This window comes from Mastacembelus armatus, chromosome 9 (genome assembly GCF_900324485.2).
Source record: "Mastacembelus armatus chromosome 9, fMasArm1.2, whole genome shotgun sequence".
In the NCBI taxonomy this organism is placed as follows: domain Eukaryota; kingdom Metazoa; phylum Chordata; class Actinopteri; order Synbranchiformes; family Mastacembelidae; genus Mastacembelus; species Mastacembelus armatus.
Genome location: NC_046641.1, coordinates 8307353 through 8327356, shown reverse-complemented (window position 1 = coordinate 8327356; position 20004 = coordinate 8307353). Strand labels below are relative to the sequence as shown.

Here is a 20004-nt window from a genome sequence, read left to right as displayed (position 1 = left end):
TTAGAATATTTTTAACATGACATCTGACTACAGTATACCATTATACTGGCATTTATTTCTAATTGGGAGACGAAACAAAACACTATCAGCATCATTTATTCTGACTCTAACATGGTTCATATGCCAGCTTGGCAATAACTTCTGTAGCACAACACATAATAATTTAAGGAAAATATACATAATTGCATTCAGTGTCATTGAGCAAGCTGCATACCCTGAAATAACTGCGGACTGCACATCACGGAAGGCCGGTGCTTGATATGTTCAGAAATCTGTATTGTTTGTGACTACAAACCAAGCTGATCGATACTACTTACTGTAATGTACAAATAAATTATTAACAGTGCTGTTGTCACTTTGCAGCTCTACAAGGCTTGGAACAAAACTAATTGCCCCTCAAATACAAATGCACACATTTAAGATTGCATAAAAAATGCTAAAAAATTACTTAGCTTGGGAACAATATATGAGACATATGTAAGATGTCATTAAACCCACTGATTTTATTCCCAGAAAAAATGTAAGCTTTTTGTCTTATGTTGATTTTTATTCTTCATATTAAAATTACTTCATATAGTCAGTGTTGTTATGTGAACTTCAAATAGGCACCTTAGTGGACACTAAAGTTGTTTTCTGTTGTTTATTCATCCATTCATTTATTTTGCAGAATGGGTCGAGGTGAAAACATGGGGCACTTGACTCACACTGCTCGCAGGCAGAAGACCCAGCAAGAGCCTCTGGATGTGGAGCCCTTGTTAATCCGCTTCCTCCGGACATTTAAGGAAATCCTCAAATTTGTTCTCTTCAGCTACACAGTGCTGTTTGGTGCCCTGCTCCTTGCCAGATGGACCACTTATTTTATGGTGGGAAAGTAAAAACAAAAGTTTAAAGCTGCTTTTGGACAGTGTTGTTGATCAGCGAGACCTTTGGGATTTGTGGTCTATGCAGTTCCTAAAATATGTCTCCAGTAAAATCCATGTTCATTTTCTTTTTTTTGATTCTGCCGTAGAGTTCATGGCTTTGGGGCATTTTTTGGTGAATAATCTAAACATGGTTCTGCAGGCATATAGAGCAGCTTGTTTGTTGAGACTGTTTAAGTGCGCTATCTAGAAACTGTGATACCTGCTGATTTGCAAAATGATTACAATGAATCTATAAAACATGTCTGTGTGGTTCTGTAGCAGACAAGAACTATATTATGTTTTCGTGATTGATCAAAGCTTTAAGACTGTTTGGGGAGCCAAACATAAAGTTTAAAGCGTTTTTCATAAATAAGGCACATCACCAGTGGCAACGTCAGTGGTGACTCTTTCGATGTTGTGGCACTAATTCCTTCTGAATGAATGAGTCAAACAAAGCTGTCCCTTCTGAAGGGACCTAGTGTGTCTGGAAAAGATTAATCAACAGGGGCATTTACCGTGTGGGCCCCAAGCTCTAAGAGCTCCTGAAGCCTCCAGATTTACTTTACTGAAATTCATTTGGGGCTTAATATAACAGCTACATTATTACCTGCAGGCTCTGACATAAAGAAAACTTAGATCTTTAAAGGTCTTTATTTTAAAGGTCTGTTATTTTAATGTTTATTGTGCTTACATGGTGCATATTCCAGTAATAAAATTGGTTATAATTACAAAGGACCGGGATGCCACTGTGGTATTGTAGAGGTTACGATGCTGACCATGAGCTGCTGCTCCTGATTTGTCTGACTCTGGACCCTCGTCACATCTCTGTCTCCCATGTTTCCTGTTAACTCTGCTACCACAGCCTCATAACAAGCCCCTAATAATACAAAATTAATTTTAAAAAACAAACACAAAACTAAACATTATTTTACTTACCCAATGGGCAGAGAATGGGAGTGAAAAAGAGCTGTCAGGCATTTTCCACGAAATAAAGTCTGGCATGTCACAGCAGAAGCACAGCTGTAAAAAAAAAAAACATTTTGTTGCTTCAGTTTCTGGCTTCTGGTTTTGTATGTGCTGCCTCACACTGTCACACTGCCATGACTTACATTATGACACCTGAATGGATCTGATGTTGCTACTAACACCTGGGTGGCAGCTGCAGGTGTCACTGCTGTTACTGTTTGACTCCCTCTTATCTCTTGGTCTATCTTGCTTGATACAGTGAAAAGTAAATAGTAAACATCAAATCTGTTTGTTTCAATCACCCTATCATCCCTATCAGCAAAAATGCTGTTAACAATAACACCATTAATCAGCTTAAATAGAAACAGATAAAATCAAAATATACAAAATAAAAATTAAATTGAAATAAAAATGTATTTGATGTTTCATGTCAAATTCTAGTTTTGTTTTATAACTTTGCTGAATTTAACCTGCATGCGTGGGTGAGATCGATTTTAATCATTGAGACAATGCACACGAGCGGGGTTTAAGGGTTATATGGTTTTCTCTTTTTTAAAAAAAAGTCCTTGTGAGTTTTCATTAAAAATAAAATGTGCTATAAATCGGTTAACCATGTGGTTTCCGGAGACAGCAGACAGAACTTCGTCCCCGACGGTTCAGGACTCAGCCGGGTTAAAATTTCCTGGTGCACCCTCGCCGCTCTCTCAGTTTGACGCCTGCTGAACGCCGCCCGAGTTGCGCCATTTTGAAAGAGTAATGCTGGGAGAGGCGAGGGAAATCTCAAAGTAGGGTGTAAAGTCTGGAACCAGCACCGAGGCTTGCAGTTCAGCTTCTTTGTTTGTCTCCTACTGTCTGCACCAACTGGGCCGAGGACTTGTGCGGTCTGCGGAGTTTAAAGCAGCACTCGCAGTTTCATTCCGCCCCTGCTCCTCGGTCAGAACCACCCAGCCGACCCGGGTGAGCACTGCTCCGGTCCAGGGCCCGAGCCAGCTGCAGACATCCCCTGTGTGTGAGTCGCTCAACATGGCAGGTAAAAGCACAGCTGGTCGTTCATTTCACAATAACTAGCCTGTCCAGCCGACACGACGAGCAGGTCTGGTCCCCCAGCACAGGCTAGCTAGCAGGCTAGGCTACTTTGAGCCGCTAGTGACTGTGAGAGTGAGACTTTTCCATGATAAACCTGCCTAAACTAGCCCCCGTGGCTCAGAAATAGTTTCTCCAGGTATACTGTGAAATTAGTGTGAAGCCATGAGCAGCCCTGTTCTGACGTCGGCGTGTTTAGCCAAGTTAGCCCCATGCTAAGGCGTGTGAAGTTGTCTCTGACGGTGGTGTGTTGTTGGGGACCGGGCTGTGTTTTGTGCAGGGGCCGGTGCTGGGAGCAATGATGTGCAGTGGTGCTTCTCCCAAGTCAAAGGAGCGGTGGATGATGATGTCGCTGAAGGTAAGTCCATGTGCTGGGCACAGTCGCCAACATGCACTAGTTTGATTGTCCCCCTGCTTGTTTTTGAACCTCAGTGCTGCCTGTCCTGTTAAACATGTCTGTGACTGACATTTCTACTGCAACAACACGGTCAGAGGTGTGGCGCCTTCATCTATTTCACAGTTTGTCAGCACTACTTTACAGTTCTTCACCACAGTTCCTCAGGATTGTGTTTGAGATGAGATCAACTTTATTAATCCTCAGAGATTTGTGAAGCGTGTGTTGCGTAACCTTCGTGTTTACGTGCTTGAGAGTGAAATGTATGCCAGAAATGAATAGCTGCAGGTTTTTACCTCTGCAGGGCAATGGTACTTTTTGTTTTGTTTTGTAAACAAGTAGGAAGTTCATGAAGCAGTGTGGCTGAACTTCGAGTGAGTGCAGAGTGCATTAAAGTGGTCATTTAAAGGTGATTGGGTTAAAAAAATCCTCCCACATAGCTGTCTGAATCTTACCATGCGTGGGGACCTTTTGTCTCATATTTTGAGCACCAAAATGAGCTGAAATGATAAAATGTCTTTCCTAAAGCACTGATAATGCACATTCACTATATGTTGTGCTAACAAATAGATGCTGATTAGCCTGACTACTTACTTTTCAATGGCTCACACTTGTAGATACCACTGGGGTTAAGTGAGAACATGCCTGATTGTGAGTTGAATTAAGTGCATTTTGCAGAACTGTAGATAATTTTAGGATAGTACATGGAAACAATTAGTGCAGATTATTTAAAAAAGAAAAAGTATTTGCCTGTTTGATGCAGAAAAAAGGTCAGTGGTGGAATTTACCTGCCTGTTTCCCATTGGCCAATAAGGAAATTCACAGGTGCCCTAAACACGTGTTTACAGTACATGATGGGCTTACTTGTGTCTAAAGGACTTCATGTTTGTTTACAGTAAGCTTTGCCTGAGAACAAGTATAAATGTGAGCCTCTCCTTGTAGGTGTAGGAGGTACATAGGTGAACATTGAGGTAAAACTACATTAGTGATGTACTTTTGTTTGACTCCTGCAGAAATACTGTCCTTCAGTCTGTCCTTTTTTTGTTTTATCCAAGAGATTGTATGGAGTCAGGTCGTATCAGGCACTTCGTTTGCAGTGTTAGGGAAGAACAACACCATAGTCTATATTGAGGATTACACTAGCTCAGAATAGTGCCAGGCTGCAAACAGGGATTGATTGTTGTACTGTAGGATTTGATGAGAATGCTTCTCTTTTAAAAAGTGCTAGTGCTGAAAAGCTTCAAAAGGGCACTCCCCCCCCTTGTAGTTGCATTGCACTAGCACACTGTAGTGTATATACATAGTACATCTCTGCTCAGCTGTGTTGTCAAACCTAACAGGTGGGAGAAAACAGGAGCAAAATGCAATATATTTCATGCTGTTGCCTGAATTTAGAGTGTCACTGGTAGGAAATGAATTGCTCAACCAGGAAACCTGACTAGTCATTACAAAATAATAAACATGCCTCAGATTTACACAACAGGTTCTTGACAACAGTAACAAATTGGATCCTATAAAGTTGAACATTTTCTGCACTGTCTTACTGACAGCGGACATCATATCTACGGTTGAATTTAACCACTCTGGGGAGCTACTAGCAACTGGGGACAAAGGGGGACGGGTTGTCATCTTTCAGCAGGAGCCAGAGGTGAGTTTTGGTGGCTCAGCTGATGAAAATAAATCTTCACAAACAGTCAAATCTGTGCAACCTTGTTGTACATTTTACTGAATTCATATTTTAAGGCTGTAATAAAGTCATACATGAAACACTGATCCTTGCTGTCAGCATTGGTCTGTTTCTGTCATAACAACGCTTGAATGTTGTCTGATCTGCAGTCTGTTATTGTTTAGAGTAAGAATCATCCACAGTGCCGAGGAGAGTACAATGTTTACAGCACCTTCCAGAGCCATGAGCCTGAGTTTGACTACCTGAAAAGCCTTGAGATCGAAGAGAAGATCAACAAGATTCGATGGTTGCCTCAGAAAAATGCAGCTCAGTTCCTTTTATCTACAAATGGTTGGTAAAACACTGTATTCAAATGAAACTGGTTCGCTGTAGTAAGCATGAGTTGGTGATTTTCAGCTATTTTAATGTGCAGCCAGGCCATTTTTCCTTTTGAGATACCATTGGCAACAAGTAATCTAAACTTACAGTTGGTTCTCTTGCTGAAAATGACTTCTTCCATTTTTTTTTTTTTTTGCCAGACAAAACCATAAAACTGTGGAAAATTAGTGAGCGTGATAAGAGACCAGAGGGCTACAATTTGAAGGAAGAGGATGGGCGATGCAGAGATCCCAATACTGTCACAACACTACGGGTGTGTCATGTTTGGACTGTCACGGCAGTCTTCCTCGTTGGCCTCATAGGTCTTTATCAGCATTTCTTATAGGTGTAACCGGCCTGATAGGTCTATCTACCAGACTGGTACCAGACTGCTGTATACATGTTCAATGACGATGAACATGATTGTGTTAATGACATTACTCTTGATCAAGTTTTAATGTGCTGGATTTCTAATAGTTGGCTACAGTTGATTTGCACCAAATTTGGTTTGATTTGCACGTGTAAAAAATGTTTTGCTGTTTTCAAACTTTCTTCATCTAAATATAAATTATTTGAAAAAAAAGGTGAGGTATTCTATCACTAATTCGCACTGTGGTCATCCACTTATACTGACATGTCCTGTAAAAGCACAGGTCTAACAAATGACATGAACAGTCTCTTCTTGTAATGTCTGAAGTGCAGCAGTTAGTGTATGACAAGTAAAAGGTCTGCTCAGCTTTAGTTTCACACCACTTTTTGTACCTCTGCATCCTTCAGTTTTGGAAACACTGATCCATATTTATTGAGTCGATTCCAAATATAGATTCTTTTTAACAGACCAGGCTGCTACACTGAGACAAGACCCTTTTGTCATTTTTCCAACTTTTCTGCCACAGACTTTCAGCAAAATGAAGTGGAATACCTACATTCATGTCTCTCTTTGTCTGAGCTAAAAGAACAGTTTTGGATATTTTTCAGCCAGATGGAAAAATCCCTTTTAAAAAAACAAACAACAAAATAAATGAATTTAACCACTCTGGGAGGTACATAGTCATATTAACCACGTCCCCTCTCTTCAGGTACCAGTATTCAGGCCAATGGACTTGATGGTGGAAGCCAGTCCTAGACGAGTGTTTGCAAATGCTCACACCTACCATATCAACTCCATCTCAGTCAACAGCGATTGTGAGACCTACCTGTCTGCAGATGACCTGCGCATTAACCTGTGGCATCTGGAGATCACTGATCGGAGCTTTAGTATCCTTTGTTTTTGAATTCCTTTCATCCAGCATCTTCTGTAAATCTTTATATTCACAGACCCACGACCACTAATCTCCCATGTGTTTTTATGACCAGCTTAGTCGTCACTGTTCTTGGTATTTGGAAATGCGAGTTTATTTATTTGGTGAGCAGTTTTTATTTAAAAATGGTCAAACAGGCTGTTTGAGTGAACACAGGTTTAAAGGAGTTTTCTGTATGTTTGTATAAAATTATGAATTCATGCTATGTCCCTGTTTTCCTGCTCCCTGTGCATCGGTCAGATTGGACTCAGTCAGTGCTTAGTCCCTTCAATTAACTGAACCCAGCTGCATACTGGGACACTTTTCATTGCCCATGTTGAGTCAGTAAATGAATAAACCTAATTTGTTACACAGCCTATATGAGGGATGTCTCTGTGGTGCTGTGTGTTTCTAAAAAATAAAAAGGCATATTAAATATTACATTTTTTGCAGTACATACGTGTTTACCACAATGTCATATTTTTCATGCTCCCTCCAGAGTAAGGAATCCTTAACTTCCTCATAATGGTTCTAACGTAGTGTGTATTAAAAGTGAACATTTGACCCCAAAGTAGTTTTAGTGTAAAGAAAAATGTAGACCTAAATTGAGCCGACCAATGACTTTTTGATGAGAAAGCTGTTGGCTATCGCCACATTCAAAGGGAGCACTGGATTATGCGGTAGCCCGATGGTACTTGATGCTAAAAACGTTTTTGTTCCTTAGAGTTATGGAACTATTTTGAGCTCTATGACCTTAACCTCACTTCTTCAGATATTGTTGACATTAAACCAGCCAATATGGAGGAGTTGACAGAGGTGATCACAGCAGCAGAGTTCCACCCCAACCAATGCAACACTTTCGTTTACAGCAGCAGCAAGGGCACCATCCGGATGTGCGACATGAGGGCGTCAGCACTGTGCGACAAGCACGCCAAAAGTAAGCCAACTTTATTTAGACTGTGTGACTACAGGGTGGCTGGAAAGTGGATTACAGACAGTGAAACAGGAAACTTTAATGCTTTAATGCATATCATATCCCAGATTGTCCCACTTCTGTTGTGAGGTCAGTGGTGATTGTATCTTTATCAACTAACATCCACGTTGAATACAGTGCTGTTCAAATACCAGATGTTTTGATTGGGCAGTAGCTTCTCTAACATCTGAGCCACATCATCCTCAAAGTCATCAGCTTTAATCAAGCATACACTTTCCTGAGAAGGCCTTAATAGTGAAACATTTGTGTGAACTCTGTGGTTTTGTGTAAGGAGAAGGTGTGAGGAATAGAAATAGCTAAATATGTATTTAATGTGTGCACATAATGTAAATAAAGGGATGTGCAGAAGTTTAACAAGTGAACAAAAGTTCAGCCTTTTGTTTCCATACTGGTGTTGGATTTGGCAGTACACTCCTTTTTATTATTTTTAAAAATTTTTCTTCTTTTTTTTTTTCTTTTTCCAGATTTAAATAAAGCAGGGTTGTTGAAACGTGTTGCAAAAATAGTTTGAGTTCACGAGACCGCAGAGAGAACATGAGAGGGTACTCATGAAGTGAGCACATTAACATTGAGTTGTATGTGTCACTTTAAGTTGTGTTCAGCTGAATGGGGGGAAAAAATGATTGCCAACACTGCAATAAGTGGTAGTCAGGGTAAAATAATGGCATCCATCCTTTCTTCTTCAGTGTTTGAAGAACCAGAGGATCCAAACAATCGGTCGTTCTTTTCTGAAATCATCTCATCCATCTCTGACGTGAAGTTCAGCCACAGTGGACGCTACATGATGACCCGCGACTACCTGTCTGTTAAAATCTGGGATCTCAACATGGAGACTCGGCCTGTAGAGACATATCAGGTCTGTTTTTTTTTTTTTTTTTTTTTTTTTTTTTTTGCGTGTGTGTGTGAAACTGAGAGTCCTGCCACTATTCTGCTGACTCTTCACAAGAGGGAGCTGTTTTGCAGATGTCATAATCAGGATATCCAGGTCTTCAGCAATGTTATTTTCACTACAGCAACACTATATATAAAAACACCTCTTTGTCATTTTCCTTTAATAGGTGCATGAATATCTCAGGAGTAAGTTGTGTTCGCTCTATGAGAATGATTGCATCTTTGACAAGTTTGAGTGCTGTTGGAATGGAAATGACAGGTAAGCAAAAACATATTTTCTCTCTCTCTCTCTCTCTCTCTCTCTCTCTCTCTCTCTCTCTCTGTGTGCTAAAGTGCATGATGCCCGAAAATGTTTTGGGCTTGGCTTCATTTGGTGCAAATGGTCTTATCATTTACTGTGGTTATCTGCTCAGTGCAGAATATTAGGCAATGAACGATTTGGTTTGAATGGCTCTGGGGTACTCTGTATATGCTGATGTGCTCCATGACAGAGAGTAATACTTTTTTTTTTCTTGGTTTGTGTCTTCTGTGATCATAATGTTGTTTACTATCATTCCTCGTCTCTCTGCAGTGTTGTGATGACTGGTTCCTACAACAATTTCTTCAGGATGTTTGACAGAGGCTACCGGCAGGACGTCACCTTAGAGGCATCGCGGGAAAACAGCAAGCCACGATCGGTCCTGAAACCTCGCAAAGTAAGCACAGGTGGGAAACGCAAAAAGGATGAGATCAGTGTGGACAGTCTGGACTTTAACAAGAAGATCCTCCACACTGCTTGGCATCCTCTGGACAACATCATTGCTGTGGCCACAACCAACAATCTGTACATATTCCAGGAAAAACTGAACTAGGGTTTTTTTTTTTGGTTTTTTTTTTGTTTTTTTTTTTTTAAACCGCTCAGATCCCAGTTTCCTCTTGAGCCCCACTGCTCTGACAAACACATACAAATAATATCTGTCTTTCTTTGCCTAAAAGTCTTGAAATGATCTGCCCTTGGTGATTTTAGTATTGAGTGTGACAAAGTGTACTGTCAGCAAATAACAGTAGCATTAATGCAATACTTTTAAGCAGGCATTTACATGCACAGTTTGTGTGTGTATTACAGACATAAACATTCAAGGTTTGTAGATCTGAGTCCAGTCTTATGGATTTGCTGTCATGGGTTACTTCACTAGGATCACTCATTCACCAAGCGATGGTTTGCAGCTCCACTACATCCCAAACAAAGGGAAAACGTGTTAAATACACATATTTGGCTAGTTTGTTTCATTACTCTTTTGTGCCATTATGAAATGATTCATTAGTATGTCATGGCTACCAGCTGTTAAGTTTTTGTAGCTACCATGTTAAGAGTTTCAATGGAAACTTCTTTCTCCTGTTTGTATTTCTCTGTTCCTTTTCGTACTGGCCTGAAACACTGCTAATCCAAGCTGTCAACACTCCATATTTTCCCCAAGTAATTGTCAAGTTGCCAAGTTCACGTAATATTTTCTTTCCTAATGTAGAGTATGCTTATGCTGGTTAAGGACTAATCTAGTGTTTGATTATGTTTTATCTCATTTTTTACAAATAGTGTAACTTACATTACTGTTAACTTTCATCAACACTGCACCAACATGTACTAAATCAACTTTGTAACTGCCTCTGTCAGGCACCCCCTGGTTTACACTCGTGTCCACAGCAGGAAGGTTAGCATACTTGACATCAGAGTGGCCTTCTTGTTGTCTTTAAGTCAAAGTAATTATTCCCAGTGCTATCAAGCGTACCATAATATCTGCCACTATAAGTGAGTTACCTAACATCCATTTTAATATATGAAATTCATTGCTCTTTTAACAACCTCTATGTTTTGAAATGTTTGTCTTTTAGAGTTTCTGATATGATAACTTGTAAATGCAATGGCTTTTGAGTTGCTGAACCTCAGAACTGTACATTTTGAACATAAGAGCATCAGGCTTTTAGAAGTCACTGGTCTCAGATCCATTACCAAAACCTGACTTCTTATTCAAGAAGATAAATTATTTATCATAAGCATGCAAGTTGATTTTTCATAGTATTTTGAAATGACTACATTTCGGAAAATTGTCAGCAGTAATGTATACTAAATTTGTAATTAATGAGCTAAAGGATAAAAAATGTATTTTTTTTAATGTGGTCATAAGAACGCCGTGCACACACACTGATCTGATATTATTGTTTTTGGAGTTGAATGGAGGCTAATCATGCCAAAGTAACTAGTCCTGTACACACTAAAAGTTTCAGTCATGTAAAGCTGTCTTGTGGAGGGTGCCCCTGGTCAGATGGACCCCCATTGCACGCATGTGGACCACCATATGAAGCTCAGGACAAAAGGTTTTATATGTTGAAGAGCATAATGGCATCATGTGGCCTAAATTTCTCGTCGTCTATGGCATCAAATTGGAGTGCTGCTGCCATCTTCTCCACAAAGCCAGTTGTGCTGTTGCAGATTGATCGCTTTACACTTTTCTTTCTTTCTTTCTTTCTTTTTTTAAATGATGTTTTGTACTGTACCTGATAAAATAAGAATAATCACTATAGCTGATTTATTTTTGTATAAAATAAGGCAATAGGATTACAGTCTGATCACTGTAGTTTCTTTAGCTGTCTGTCTCAGACTGATTGTAGAGGGAAGGTTGTGTGATTGGGTAATCTTTTTTTTTTTGTTTTGTTTTTTTTTTTAGTCATGTGACTTTGGGATGTTCGTTCTTTGAAAGCTAGAGACTTTTTGTGACATTGAGGAAGTGTGTAATTTCTGACTTGGGATGTCCAAAGAAAAGTATTTTCAGGTGTCAGTACCTCTGTAGTCATAAGCACTATAACAGTTTATTTTTATAATTTGGCTGGCTGTAACAGATGTTTATGTAGACCTTATTTGGACAGTTCAGAGTTACATTTGGATCTTAACATACTTTTTATGTGCCATTGTTTTGTTTCTGAAACATTTTTCTCACTGTGAAAGACTAGGCCCCTGTGGGTCTAAATGAGGAAAGGCATTTTATTTAACATGTAATGTTTGAACTGTTAAATCAAGCTCTCTCTAAATCTAGTCAAGTCAGTTGACTAGGCTAAATGACTGATTATGAATTTTTGTATGAAATGTCTCATCTCTCCTGTGATGCAGGGATAGCTCTCCTATACAGACTTGTTTATTTTAAAGGAGAGTTTGTTAAGCACTTGGTTGGCAGAGGACTTGTGTGGGAGCAGTCGTGACTGACTGTAATGAACATGGGCAATTTTTTTTTTTAAATGTAACCCTGCTGTTTCTTTGCTACACTATGCTTCAGTCACATGTTGCCCATTCTCCTGTGGAGTAAACAGCTTGATTATAGTACAGTTTTCCACTTCAGATTTATGGTTTGATAATAGATTAAGCCTTTAAATCAGGGCATGAAGCTTTTTGTTCCACTGGATAATATTTATGTGTCACTCCTACCTTAAAGAACTGATCTCCAATCATTACGTTGCCCCTGAGATAACCACCTATGTGGTGCTAGGCTACTGTTGAGTGTCACTCTCTCAGGGCTCTGGGTAATATCCTCTACTAATGAGACACTTTTCTAATATCTGGGGTTGTTTTTATGTTTTTATTTTGCAACCTTTTTGAAAATCAATTTGTCTTTACTGTCTGATGCAAGATTGTGTGGCAGTCATTCAAGTTCTTAGCCTCTTATGTATGCATGAAACTGTATAATGTGGCACCTTTGTCTCATTCCACAGTCAAGGATGATGCACTTAAGTAGCTACCAATCAACAAGGGAAGTTCAAAATATGAGATCATTGATCAGCCTCGTCCTGCATGTACTCACTGTTAAATGGCTGGTGTTCTAACAACCTGTTTGAAAATGTGAAAAAGTCTAAAAATGCAAAAACATCTATGAGTACCAGATCAAAAGGGGCAAAAACATTAAACAAAAAAGGTGATAACATTGGCTTTAAAAAAAAAAAGCAATACCATCTTTGCAGATGTCACAGAGACAGTCATCACATCACAGTATTAGTGTCAGGGCATCATTAACAACCAGTCACTGACGTTAATAAAAGTTGTGAAACTTTTTAATCTTTTTCATTTTCCTCTCATCTTGTCTTCATAACTATTTGTGTAAATCCTAAAGACAGAAAAACTCTGCTGCCTTTCTTACAGCATGAAGAAGAAGTAAGATAATCAAGTATGTTTCTTGAACTTTCTGGCATGCCAGACAGGAGACTGCTCAGGGGAATTTGTCGCTGCTCTGTGATCAAAACCTTGTATCTTCAAGAAAAAAACTGCTTTTCAGGAAAAGCTGCCTTATTTTCAGGTAGATCATACTTTTAAAAATTCAAGTTTCTATAATTGTTTTAGAACATAAACCTTGAGTCAACTAAACTTGCCCTACATACAGTATAAAGGAAATCTCAAGGCAGCTATAAATTTGAGGTGTAAGGTTTTCCTAATTGCAGCAGCATTATACACACATCTAATGTATCACAGGAGTTGAAACAAAATGCACTTTTATTTTATCAAATTACATTATTTGTATGCTTTTGTTTTTCTTTCAAGGGGCTCTTGAATAAAGTTTGTAGGAGAGTTTTGGTGATCTGCTTAAATGGTTCATTGTACAGCCATGTTTGTTGTCAAATGGTATAAAGTACAATTTAGATGAAAAGTAATAAAGAATTTCAAACCTGAATTCTAAACAAAATGACTAAACTGCTTTCTGGTTTGTGTATGGAAGATCATATGAAAAGGGCTGTCTACAAAAGCCTTTACAACTGCAAATCAACTCTGTCTGTGACCTGTGTGACCATAAGCACTTCTCTGGTTTGTGGCATGAGTCTCAAAGGCAGTGGATTACTGAAGAGCTGCCTTCCTCTGTTTAAACTCTTAACCATGTGCAGAATGTAACTCTTTCATTGTACACAACAGAGAAATGCATATTTTGAATTTATGACAAGGACCCTTTTTTGGAAACTGGAGCAGGGGTGATGTGTCCTATAAATCTACAGCAAACACCAACAGATATGTCAGTGTCCTCACAATAATAGTTATGTCCAATCATGTATAGCCGTTTGAGGAGTGGGTGATAAGAGGCGAATGCAGCCAGCTCTACTCTTATCAGCACGCCTCAAACCCTCCACAGACTCAGGGTCCACCCAGGCCCTGCTCTTGGCCAGCACCTGATCAAAACACAAATGCCATGTACATACAGCACCAGTCACAAGCTTGAACACACCATCACGTTCCATGTAGTTATCAAAACTGAACAGTTCTAGGACTGTGCTAAATGCTACAACATTTTGCTTGGTTTAACACTTCTTTTCTTACAACCTAATTTCATATGTGTTAGTTCATAGTTTTTATATATAATCTATAATGGGAAAATAACTTTTTGACTGAAAGTGAAGTGTTTTTATCCTTACCGCAATAAGGATTTTGTAAATCTAGAAATCATATTAATTTGTAACAAAAGCCTGTTTTAGTAATTAAATAAAAGTAAGCTACTCAAAATAAAACGCCCATCAGTCCTCCAAAACCTGCCTCTAGTCTGTGGACGCTGGACGGATTTGGCGCATGCGCACATCGCGGTTTGTGTGCGTGTCATGTTGATGAACGCTAAAACTGGATAGTCAACATGTCCACCGCTGCTGCTCAACAAAACAATAACGAAGAGCCCGGACTGAACGGTAGGTCACACCGTCGCAGTGCTGCCCGGTACAAAAGCTACTTTATTGTTCCTAACGAGTGCATGCGTTTTGAGAATATATTCATAATGAAGATTTTATTGTAAAAGTTACGTCGGGTATGGTATTTCCTCTTCTTCTGGGAGGGGCGATGTTGTTTGACGGCACATACGAGCTAGCCAATGGCGTCGTGCTAAATGTTTGATCGATGTGGTTAGTAGCCAATCACGTAGACAAGTCGGCGTTGGGCGGGTTAGAGCTAAAATGAAAACAAGTTTGAGACAATAGAAATAAATGTTGCTTTTATTTGCTGCTGTTTTTCCAGTGACTGTGTGGGTCTGACAGTTGCTGTGTAGTCGAGTTGCTTATTCACTGAACACACCGCCTTTTTTTGGTTTTTTAAATCTACATTTTGACGGAAGGCGATGGTTGGATGTTGGCTAAAGTGCCTGCTGCAGACTAACAGCTGCTGAGACAGTGGAGTGGCAGAAAAGCCGTGTTCAAACCTGAATCGATAAACCTTTTCTTTCATGGACTAAAACATTAGCTCGCACTGACAACATCACAGCGACGATGCCTGGGCTAATTGTCTCTCACTGCCATACACACAGTTATGCAAGACCTCGCATGAGAGCAGCATTAACGAGACTCCGCTCTAAATGTGCAGTACGTCATGCATACGTGCCGCCTCCAAATGACATGAAGGATGTTTTCCTTTCAGCGAGCCCAAAACGGGGAATAAGGGCGTCACATGTTATCATAAGGTTTACATTCTGTGCTCATTCAAGCCCGCAGGCTGGAAGAGATTACATAACCCCCTCCTGTCTGGAAGAAAAAAATGTGCAGGCTGTTTCTGTGGGGCAGTGGCACAAAGACATGCTATCATGGACGCACTGCACAGACTTCATTTGAATGCACACTGTCAGTAGTGCAGGAAGTATTGGTCAGATCTGTGTTTCTGTGCCGTTTAACACACACTGCCTTTGCTCCCTTTTCTCCTCTTGACCTTTGTGTTGCCAAGGCTCTTGGGTAGAGTTGGAGTTGAATGGGAACACAGGAGCCCAGGGCGTGCAGACCAACCCACTAATGGCACCCGCTCAAGACCAAATAAATGCAAATGATGGTTTGAGTCAAACTCTGCAGACTTTGGAAATGGTGTCTGAGCCGGATGAAACCCTTATTGGAGGACTGGAGCATGTGCCGTCGTCCTCCTCTATCCACAATGGAGACATGGAAAAGATTCTCCTGGATGCACAGCATGAATCCAGCCCAAGTAACTCCTCCTGTGATAGGTAGGAATAAAGGTCATCATACAGTGGGCACGGAAAGTATTCAGACCCCTTTAAATTTTTCACTCTTTGTGTCATTGCAGCCATTTGCCAAAATCAAAAAAGTTCATTTTATTTCTCATTAATGTACACTCAGCACCCCATCTTGACAGAAAAAAACTGAAATGTAGAAAATTTTGCAAATTTATTAAAAAAGAAAAACTGAAATATCACATGGTCATAAGTATTCAGACCCTGTGCTCAGTATTGAGTAGAAGCACCCTTTTGAGCTAGTACAGCCATGAGTCTTCTTGGGGATGATGCAACAAGTTTTTCACACCTGGATTTGGAGATCCTCTGCCATTCTTCCTTGCAGATCCTCTCCAGTTCTGTCAGGTTGGATGGTGAACGTTGGTGGGCAGCCATTTTCAGGTCTCTCCAGAGATGCTCAATTGGGTTTAGGTCAGGGCTCTGGCTGGGCCAGTCAAGAACGGTCACAGAGTTGTTCCGAAGCCACTCCTTTGTTATTTTAGCTGTGTGCTTAGGGTCATTGTCCTGTTGAAAGGTGAACCTTCGGCCCAGTCTGAGGTCCTGACCACTCTGGAAGAGGTTTTCTTCCAGGATATCTCTGTACTTGGCTGCATTCATCTTTCCTTCAATTGCAACCAGTCGTCCTGTCCCTGCAGCTGAAAAACACCCCCACAACATGATGCTCCCACCACCATGTTTCACTGTAGGGATTGTATTGGGCAGGTGATGAGCAGTGCCTGGTTTTCTCCACACATACCACTTAGAATTAACGCCAAAAAGTTCAATCTTGGTCTCATCAGACCAGAGAATCTTATTTCTCATAGTCTGGGAGTCCATATGTTTTGCACTGAGGAGAGGCTTCCGTCGGGCCCCTCTGCCATGAAGCCCCAACTGGTGGAGGGCTGCAGTGATAGTTGACTTTGTGGAACTTTCTCCCATCTCCCTACTGCATCTCTGGAGCTCAGCCACAGTGATCTTTGGGTTCTTCTTTACCTCTCTCACCAAAGCTCTTCTCCCACGATTGCTCAGTTTGGCTGGATGGCCAGGTCTAGGAAGAGTTCTGGTCATCCCAAACTTTTTCCATTTGAGGATTATGGAGGCCACTGTGCTCTTAGGAACCTTGAGTGCTGCAGAAATTCTTGTGTAACCTTGGCCAGATCTGTGCCTTGCCACAATTCTGTCTCTGAGCTCCTTGGGCAGTTCCTTCGACCTCATGATTCTCATTTGCTCTGACATGCACTGTGAGCTGTAAGGTCTTATATAGACAGGTGTGTGCCTTTCCTAATCAAGTCCAATCAGTTTAATTAAACACAGCTGGACTCCAATGAAGGAGCAGAACCATCTCAAGGAGGATCAGAAGAAATGGACAGCATGTGAGTTAAATATGAGTGTCACTGCAAAGGGTCTGAATACTTATGACCATGTGATATTTCAGTTTTTCTTTTTTAATAAATTTGCAAAAATTTCTACATTTCTGTTTTTTTCTGTCAAGATGGGGTGCTGAGTGTACATTAATGAGAAATAAAATGAACTTTTTTGATTTTGGCAAAAGGCTGCAATGACACAAAGAGTAAAAAATTTAAAGGGGTCTGAATACTTTCCGTACCCACTGTATGCTCTTCACGGCTCAGATAATTGTTTTCTGTTACAAGATCTTTTTTCCTTGTTGACTCAGTCCTCATAGGCCACCAAGTCCAGACCACGATGAGGGTCAGATAACTTTTGATGTGGAAATGTCCAGCCCAAGAGGTAGTCAGGTAAAACAACATATTCAAATCCAAAGTTAAACCACTTTCAAGTCTGTTTCTTTTACTCCCAAACCTAATCGCTTTACCTCCTCATTTGCAGTCAGATGAAGATGGGGCAGAGAAGGACCGAGAGGAAGACATCCTAATGAACAAAGAAGTAGACTGGGTCGCTGATTGGTCCAGCAGACCAGAAAACATTCCACCAAAGTAAGGAGGTTCTCATTTCCAAAAGCCTTCACTAACAATGGCTCAGGATATTATTTTTAATTGTTTTCTGAAATAATATTGCATTCATTGGTCGACTGATTGTTCGCTCAGGGAATTCCACTTCAGGCACCCCCGGCGTTCAGTCTCTCTCAGTATGAGAAAGAGTGGAGTCATGAAGAAAGGAGGCATCTTCTCAGCTGAGTTCCTTAAAGTTTTCATCCCTTCCCTACTCATCTCACACATCCTTGCTCTTGGGCTTGGGTAAGTCGTACAGTTCTACCTACATGTAATGCAGGACCTGTAAGGCAATGACAAAGTCGCATTTATGATGCCTGAATTAAAAAAAACAAACATTGAAACAGTGAAAGTGGGGAAAATTGTTAATTTTCAGCAGACTTGTGGCAAATCGCCCCTTGCATCTGTGTCCTGCATCCTGCAGGTCTATTAATAGAATAGGAACCACTTATGGGGGGAATAGCTACCTGCAAGCCATCTACAAGTTGTTATTGAAATAACCTGTTTCACAAAAATGAAAAAAAAAATTTTTTTTTTTTCTTTTGGTTTGACTTATGTAATTTCTTTAAACATTTTTTTAGGGTGTACATTGGCAAGAGAATTGCCACAGCCTCCACCAGCTCTTACTGAATAGAAGATGAAGCAGTGCCTGGATTGGTCTCATGTCTCCAAGTCTTTCCGTCATCTTCCTGTAGTAAAGCTGTCTCTCTGCATCTATGTATGCTGACGTTTTCCTTCTAACCAGCGCTGAATTCTCTCACATTGTAGATGTTAGTTGTAGAGGTATTCACATTGCACAATGTGGTTGCACTCCAGCACATTTTGACCCAGGGCAACAGTATACCTAGCAGTTGTGTCACCAACGTGAACCCAGAAGATCAGACCCTGTTTCAGCAGGAAAATTTAGGTTATCCAGTTGAACCCAAAAATATTTTTTCTGAAAATGATCCACTTTTTTGTTTGTTACATCATGAGAAATCTGGCCTTCTCCCAAGGTGCATCTCTGTTCTGGTGTTTCAGCAAGCAGAGTGCATGAACCAAAAATATGTGTGTATGTGTGGAAACTATTGAATTGGCTTTGAGAACACAATGGACTTTTATTGTGTTAACTTTCAAGATGCAGTTAATTAGTGGCTGGGCAACAAATAATGCTACACAAGTGGGATTAGTTTTTAAATTCCACACATTTTCGAGAGTAGAAATTTACTCCTGAGAGTTTCTTCCAAAGGTTTTGTTTTCTTGATGGTGGGCAAGCTTAAACACTGATCTTTTATGTAGCTCCAAAGTTTTACAGTGGGTTGCTTGAATTATAGACTGAATGGGAATTTACCAGGCCATTAACTTTTTCTTTTTGTTGACATATCTTTAACGTAATATAGCAGCAAAGGCAAAGTGCCAAATTTGTATCCTTCACCACTGCACATCGGTGATTTGTCTTAGAATGTTTTTTTTTTAATATATGTTTAGAAATCTAAAGATGTAGATGTGAAAAATAATAATTTAAGCTGTGATTTGGCCCATGTCAGACACCTCTTGACATTGTATAATTTGTTTATACATTGATAGTAATGCGTATTCTATCTTATGCATTGTGACAGTGTAAGTAATGTGTTTTTGCTGTCATTTAATTGCTGAAGTGTCAGAGTTGACAGAGGAAGGTGTAGCCAGGGGACTCATTTAGGAGTGTTATCTGACTTTTAGTTAGAATTAAGCTGTGCAATCATTTCTCATATTATGACACAATAAACCATGTACAGTATGTGTAAAATTTCCAGAAAACAATAGAAAGTAGAAACATTTCTTGAAACAATGCATGTGACTTCTGTAGATCACCGCTGATTGAATGACAAGATGATTCTTTTGTCAATGTTTGTAAATGAATGACTTAATCCTATGAAACATCGTACAGTATTGGCTGCATTGGCAGAACTGGGTTCAGGCATGCTATATGCATTTAGGCTTTAATGCATTATTTAACACATACTAACTCATAAACTGTACATGTCATCATAACAGGCTTATGTACAGGTAATTTGTGTGCAATACAAAGCATTTTGGAATTTGAATAAAGTTTGTACTGTATACAGTGGCTAAGATATAAATATCAAAGGAGTTGATAGAGCTCTAAGAATTATTTATGTCATAATTAATAAAATGCACATATCATCATTGTGGGCTTCTGAACAGCTGATTAGTGAACAGCAGTTGGCTTTACCAAATTTGGATGTACTGTAGTAAATATAGATTCTGAAATATAAATGCATTTGTTGCAGGGGGGCTGAAGCCAATCCTAGCTGACATTGGGAAAGAGGCGGGGTACATCCTGGACCAGTCTATCACAGGGCTGACACATAGAGACACACAGCCACTCACTCACATTCACACCTACAGGCTATTCAGAGTCACTAAATCGCCCAATCCCAACCTGTATTTCTTTGGACTGTGTGAGGAAATTGGAGTACGTGGAGAGAATACACAAAGACACGTGGAGAACATGCAAACT

At 40.0% G+C, this 20004-nt stretch overlaps 2 protein-coding genes across 2 annotated transcripts; both read left to right on the top strand.

The window, feature by feature from the left end:
* The first annotated feature begins 2536 nt into the window (after positions 1–2536).
* On the top strand, positions 2537–12627 carry ppp2r2aa (protein phosphatase 2, regulatory subunit B, alpha a). Its single transcript, XM_026321416.2, has 10 exons — positions 2537–2898; positions 3232–3309; positions 4896–4993; positions 5197–5362; positions 5551–5663; positions 6469–6646; positions 7442–7606; positions 8350–8519; positions 8722–8813; positions 9126–12627. The coding sequence occupies exons 1-10, from the start codon at positions 2892–2894 to the stop codon at positions 9403–9405; spliced, it is 1347 nt and encodes a 448-aa protein (XP_026177201.1). The 5' UTR covers positions 2537–2891; the 3' UTR covers positions 9406–12627.
* Positions 12628–14100: 1473 nt separating this feature from the next.
* bnip3la (BCL2 interacting protein 3 like a) lies at positions 14101–19671 on the top strand. Its single transcript, XM_026321280.1, has 6 exons — positions 14101–14236; positions 15255–15525; positions 17207–17288; positions 17380–17486; positions 17598–17747; positions 18083–19671. Exons 1-6 carry the CDS (start codon positions 14185–14187, stop codon positions 18129–18131), a joined length of 711 nt encoding a protein of 236 aa, XP_026177065.1. The 5' UTR covers positions 14101–14184; the 3' UTR covers positions 18132–19671.
* Positions 19672–20004: the final 333 nt, after the last annotated feature.

What these genes read in the sequence shown, in the direction of transcription:
- ppp2r2aa (XM_026321416.2), top strand. An exon ending in ATACTGTCACAACACTACGG is followed by an intron (nt 5,664 to 6,468) that starts GTGTGTCATGTT and finishes CCCTCTCTTCAG; the next exon opens with GTACCAGTATTCAGGCCAAT. An exon ending in GATCACTGATCGGAGCTTTA is followed by an intron (nt 6,647 to 7,441) that starts GTATCCTTTGTT and finishes TCACTTCTTCAG; the next exon opens with ATATTGTTGACATTAAACCA.
- bnip3la (XM_026321280.1), top strand. Translation starts at nt 14,185, where the DNA reads ATGTCCACCGCTGCTGCTCAACAAAACAATAACGAAGAGCCCGGACTG. An exon ending in CGAAGAGCCCGGACTGAACG is followed by an intron (nt 14,237 to 15,254) that starts GTAGGTCACACC and finishes TGTGTTGCCAAG; the next exon opens with GCTCTTGGGTAGAGTTGGAG. An exon ending in CCAGAAAACATTCCACCAAA is followed by an intron (nt 17,487 to 17,597) that starts GTAAGGAGGTTC and finishes TTGTTCGCTCAG; the next exon opens with GGAATTCCACTTCAGGCACC.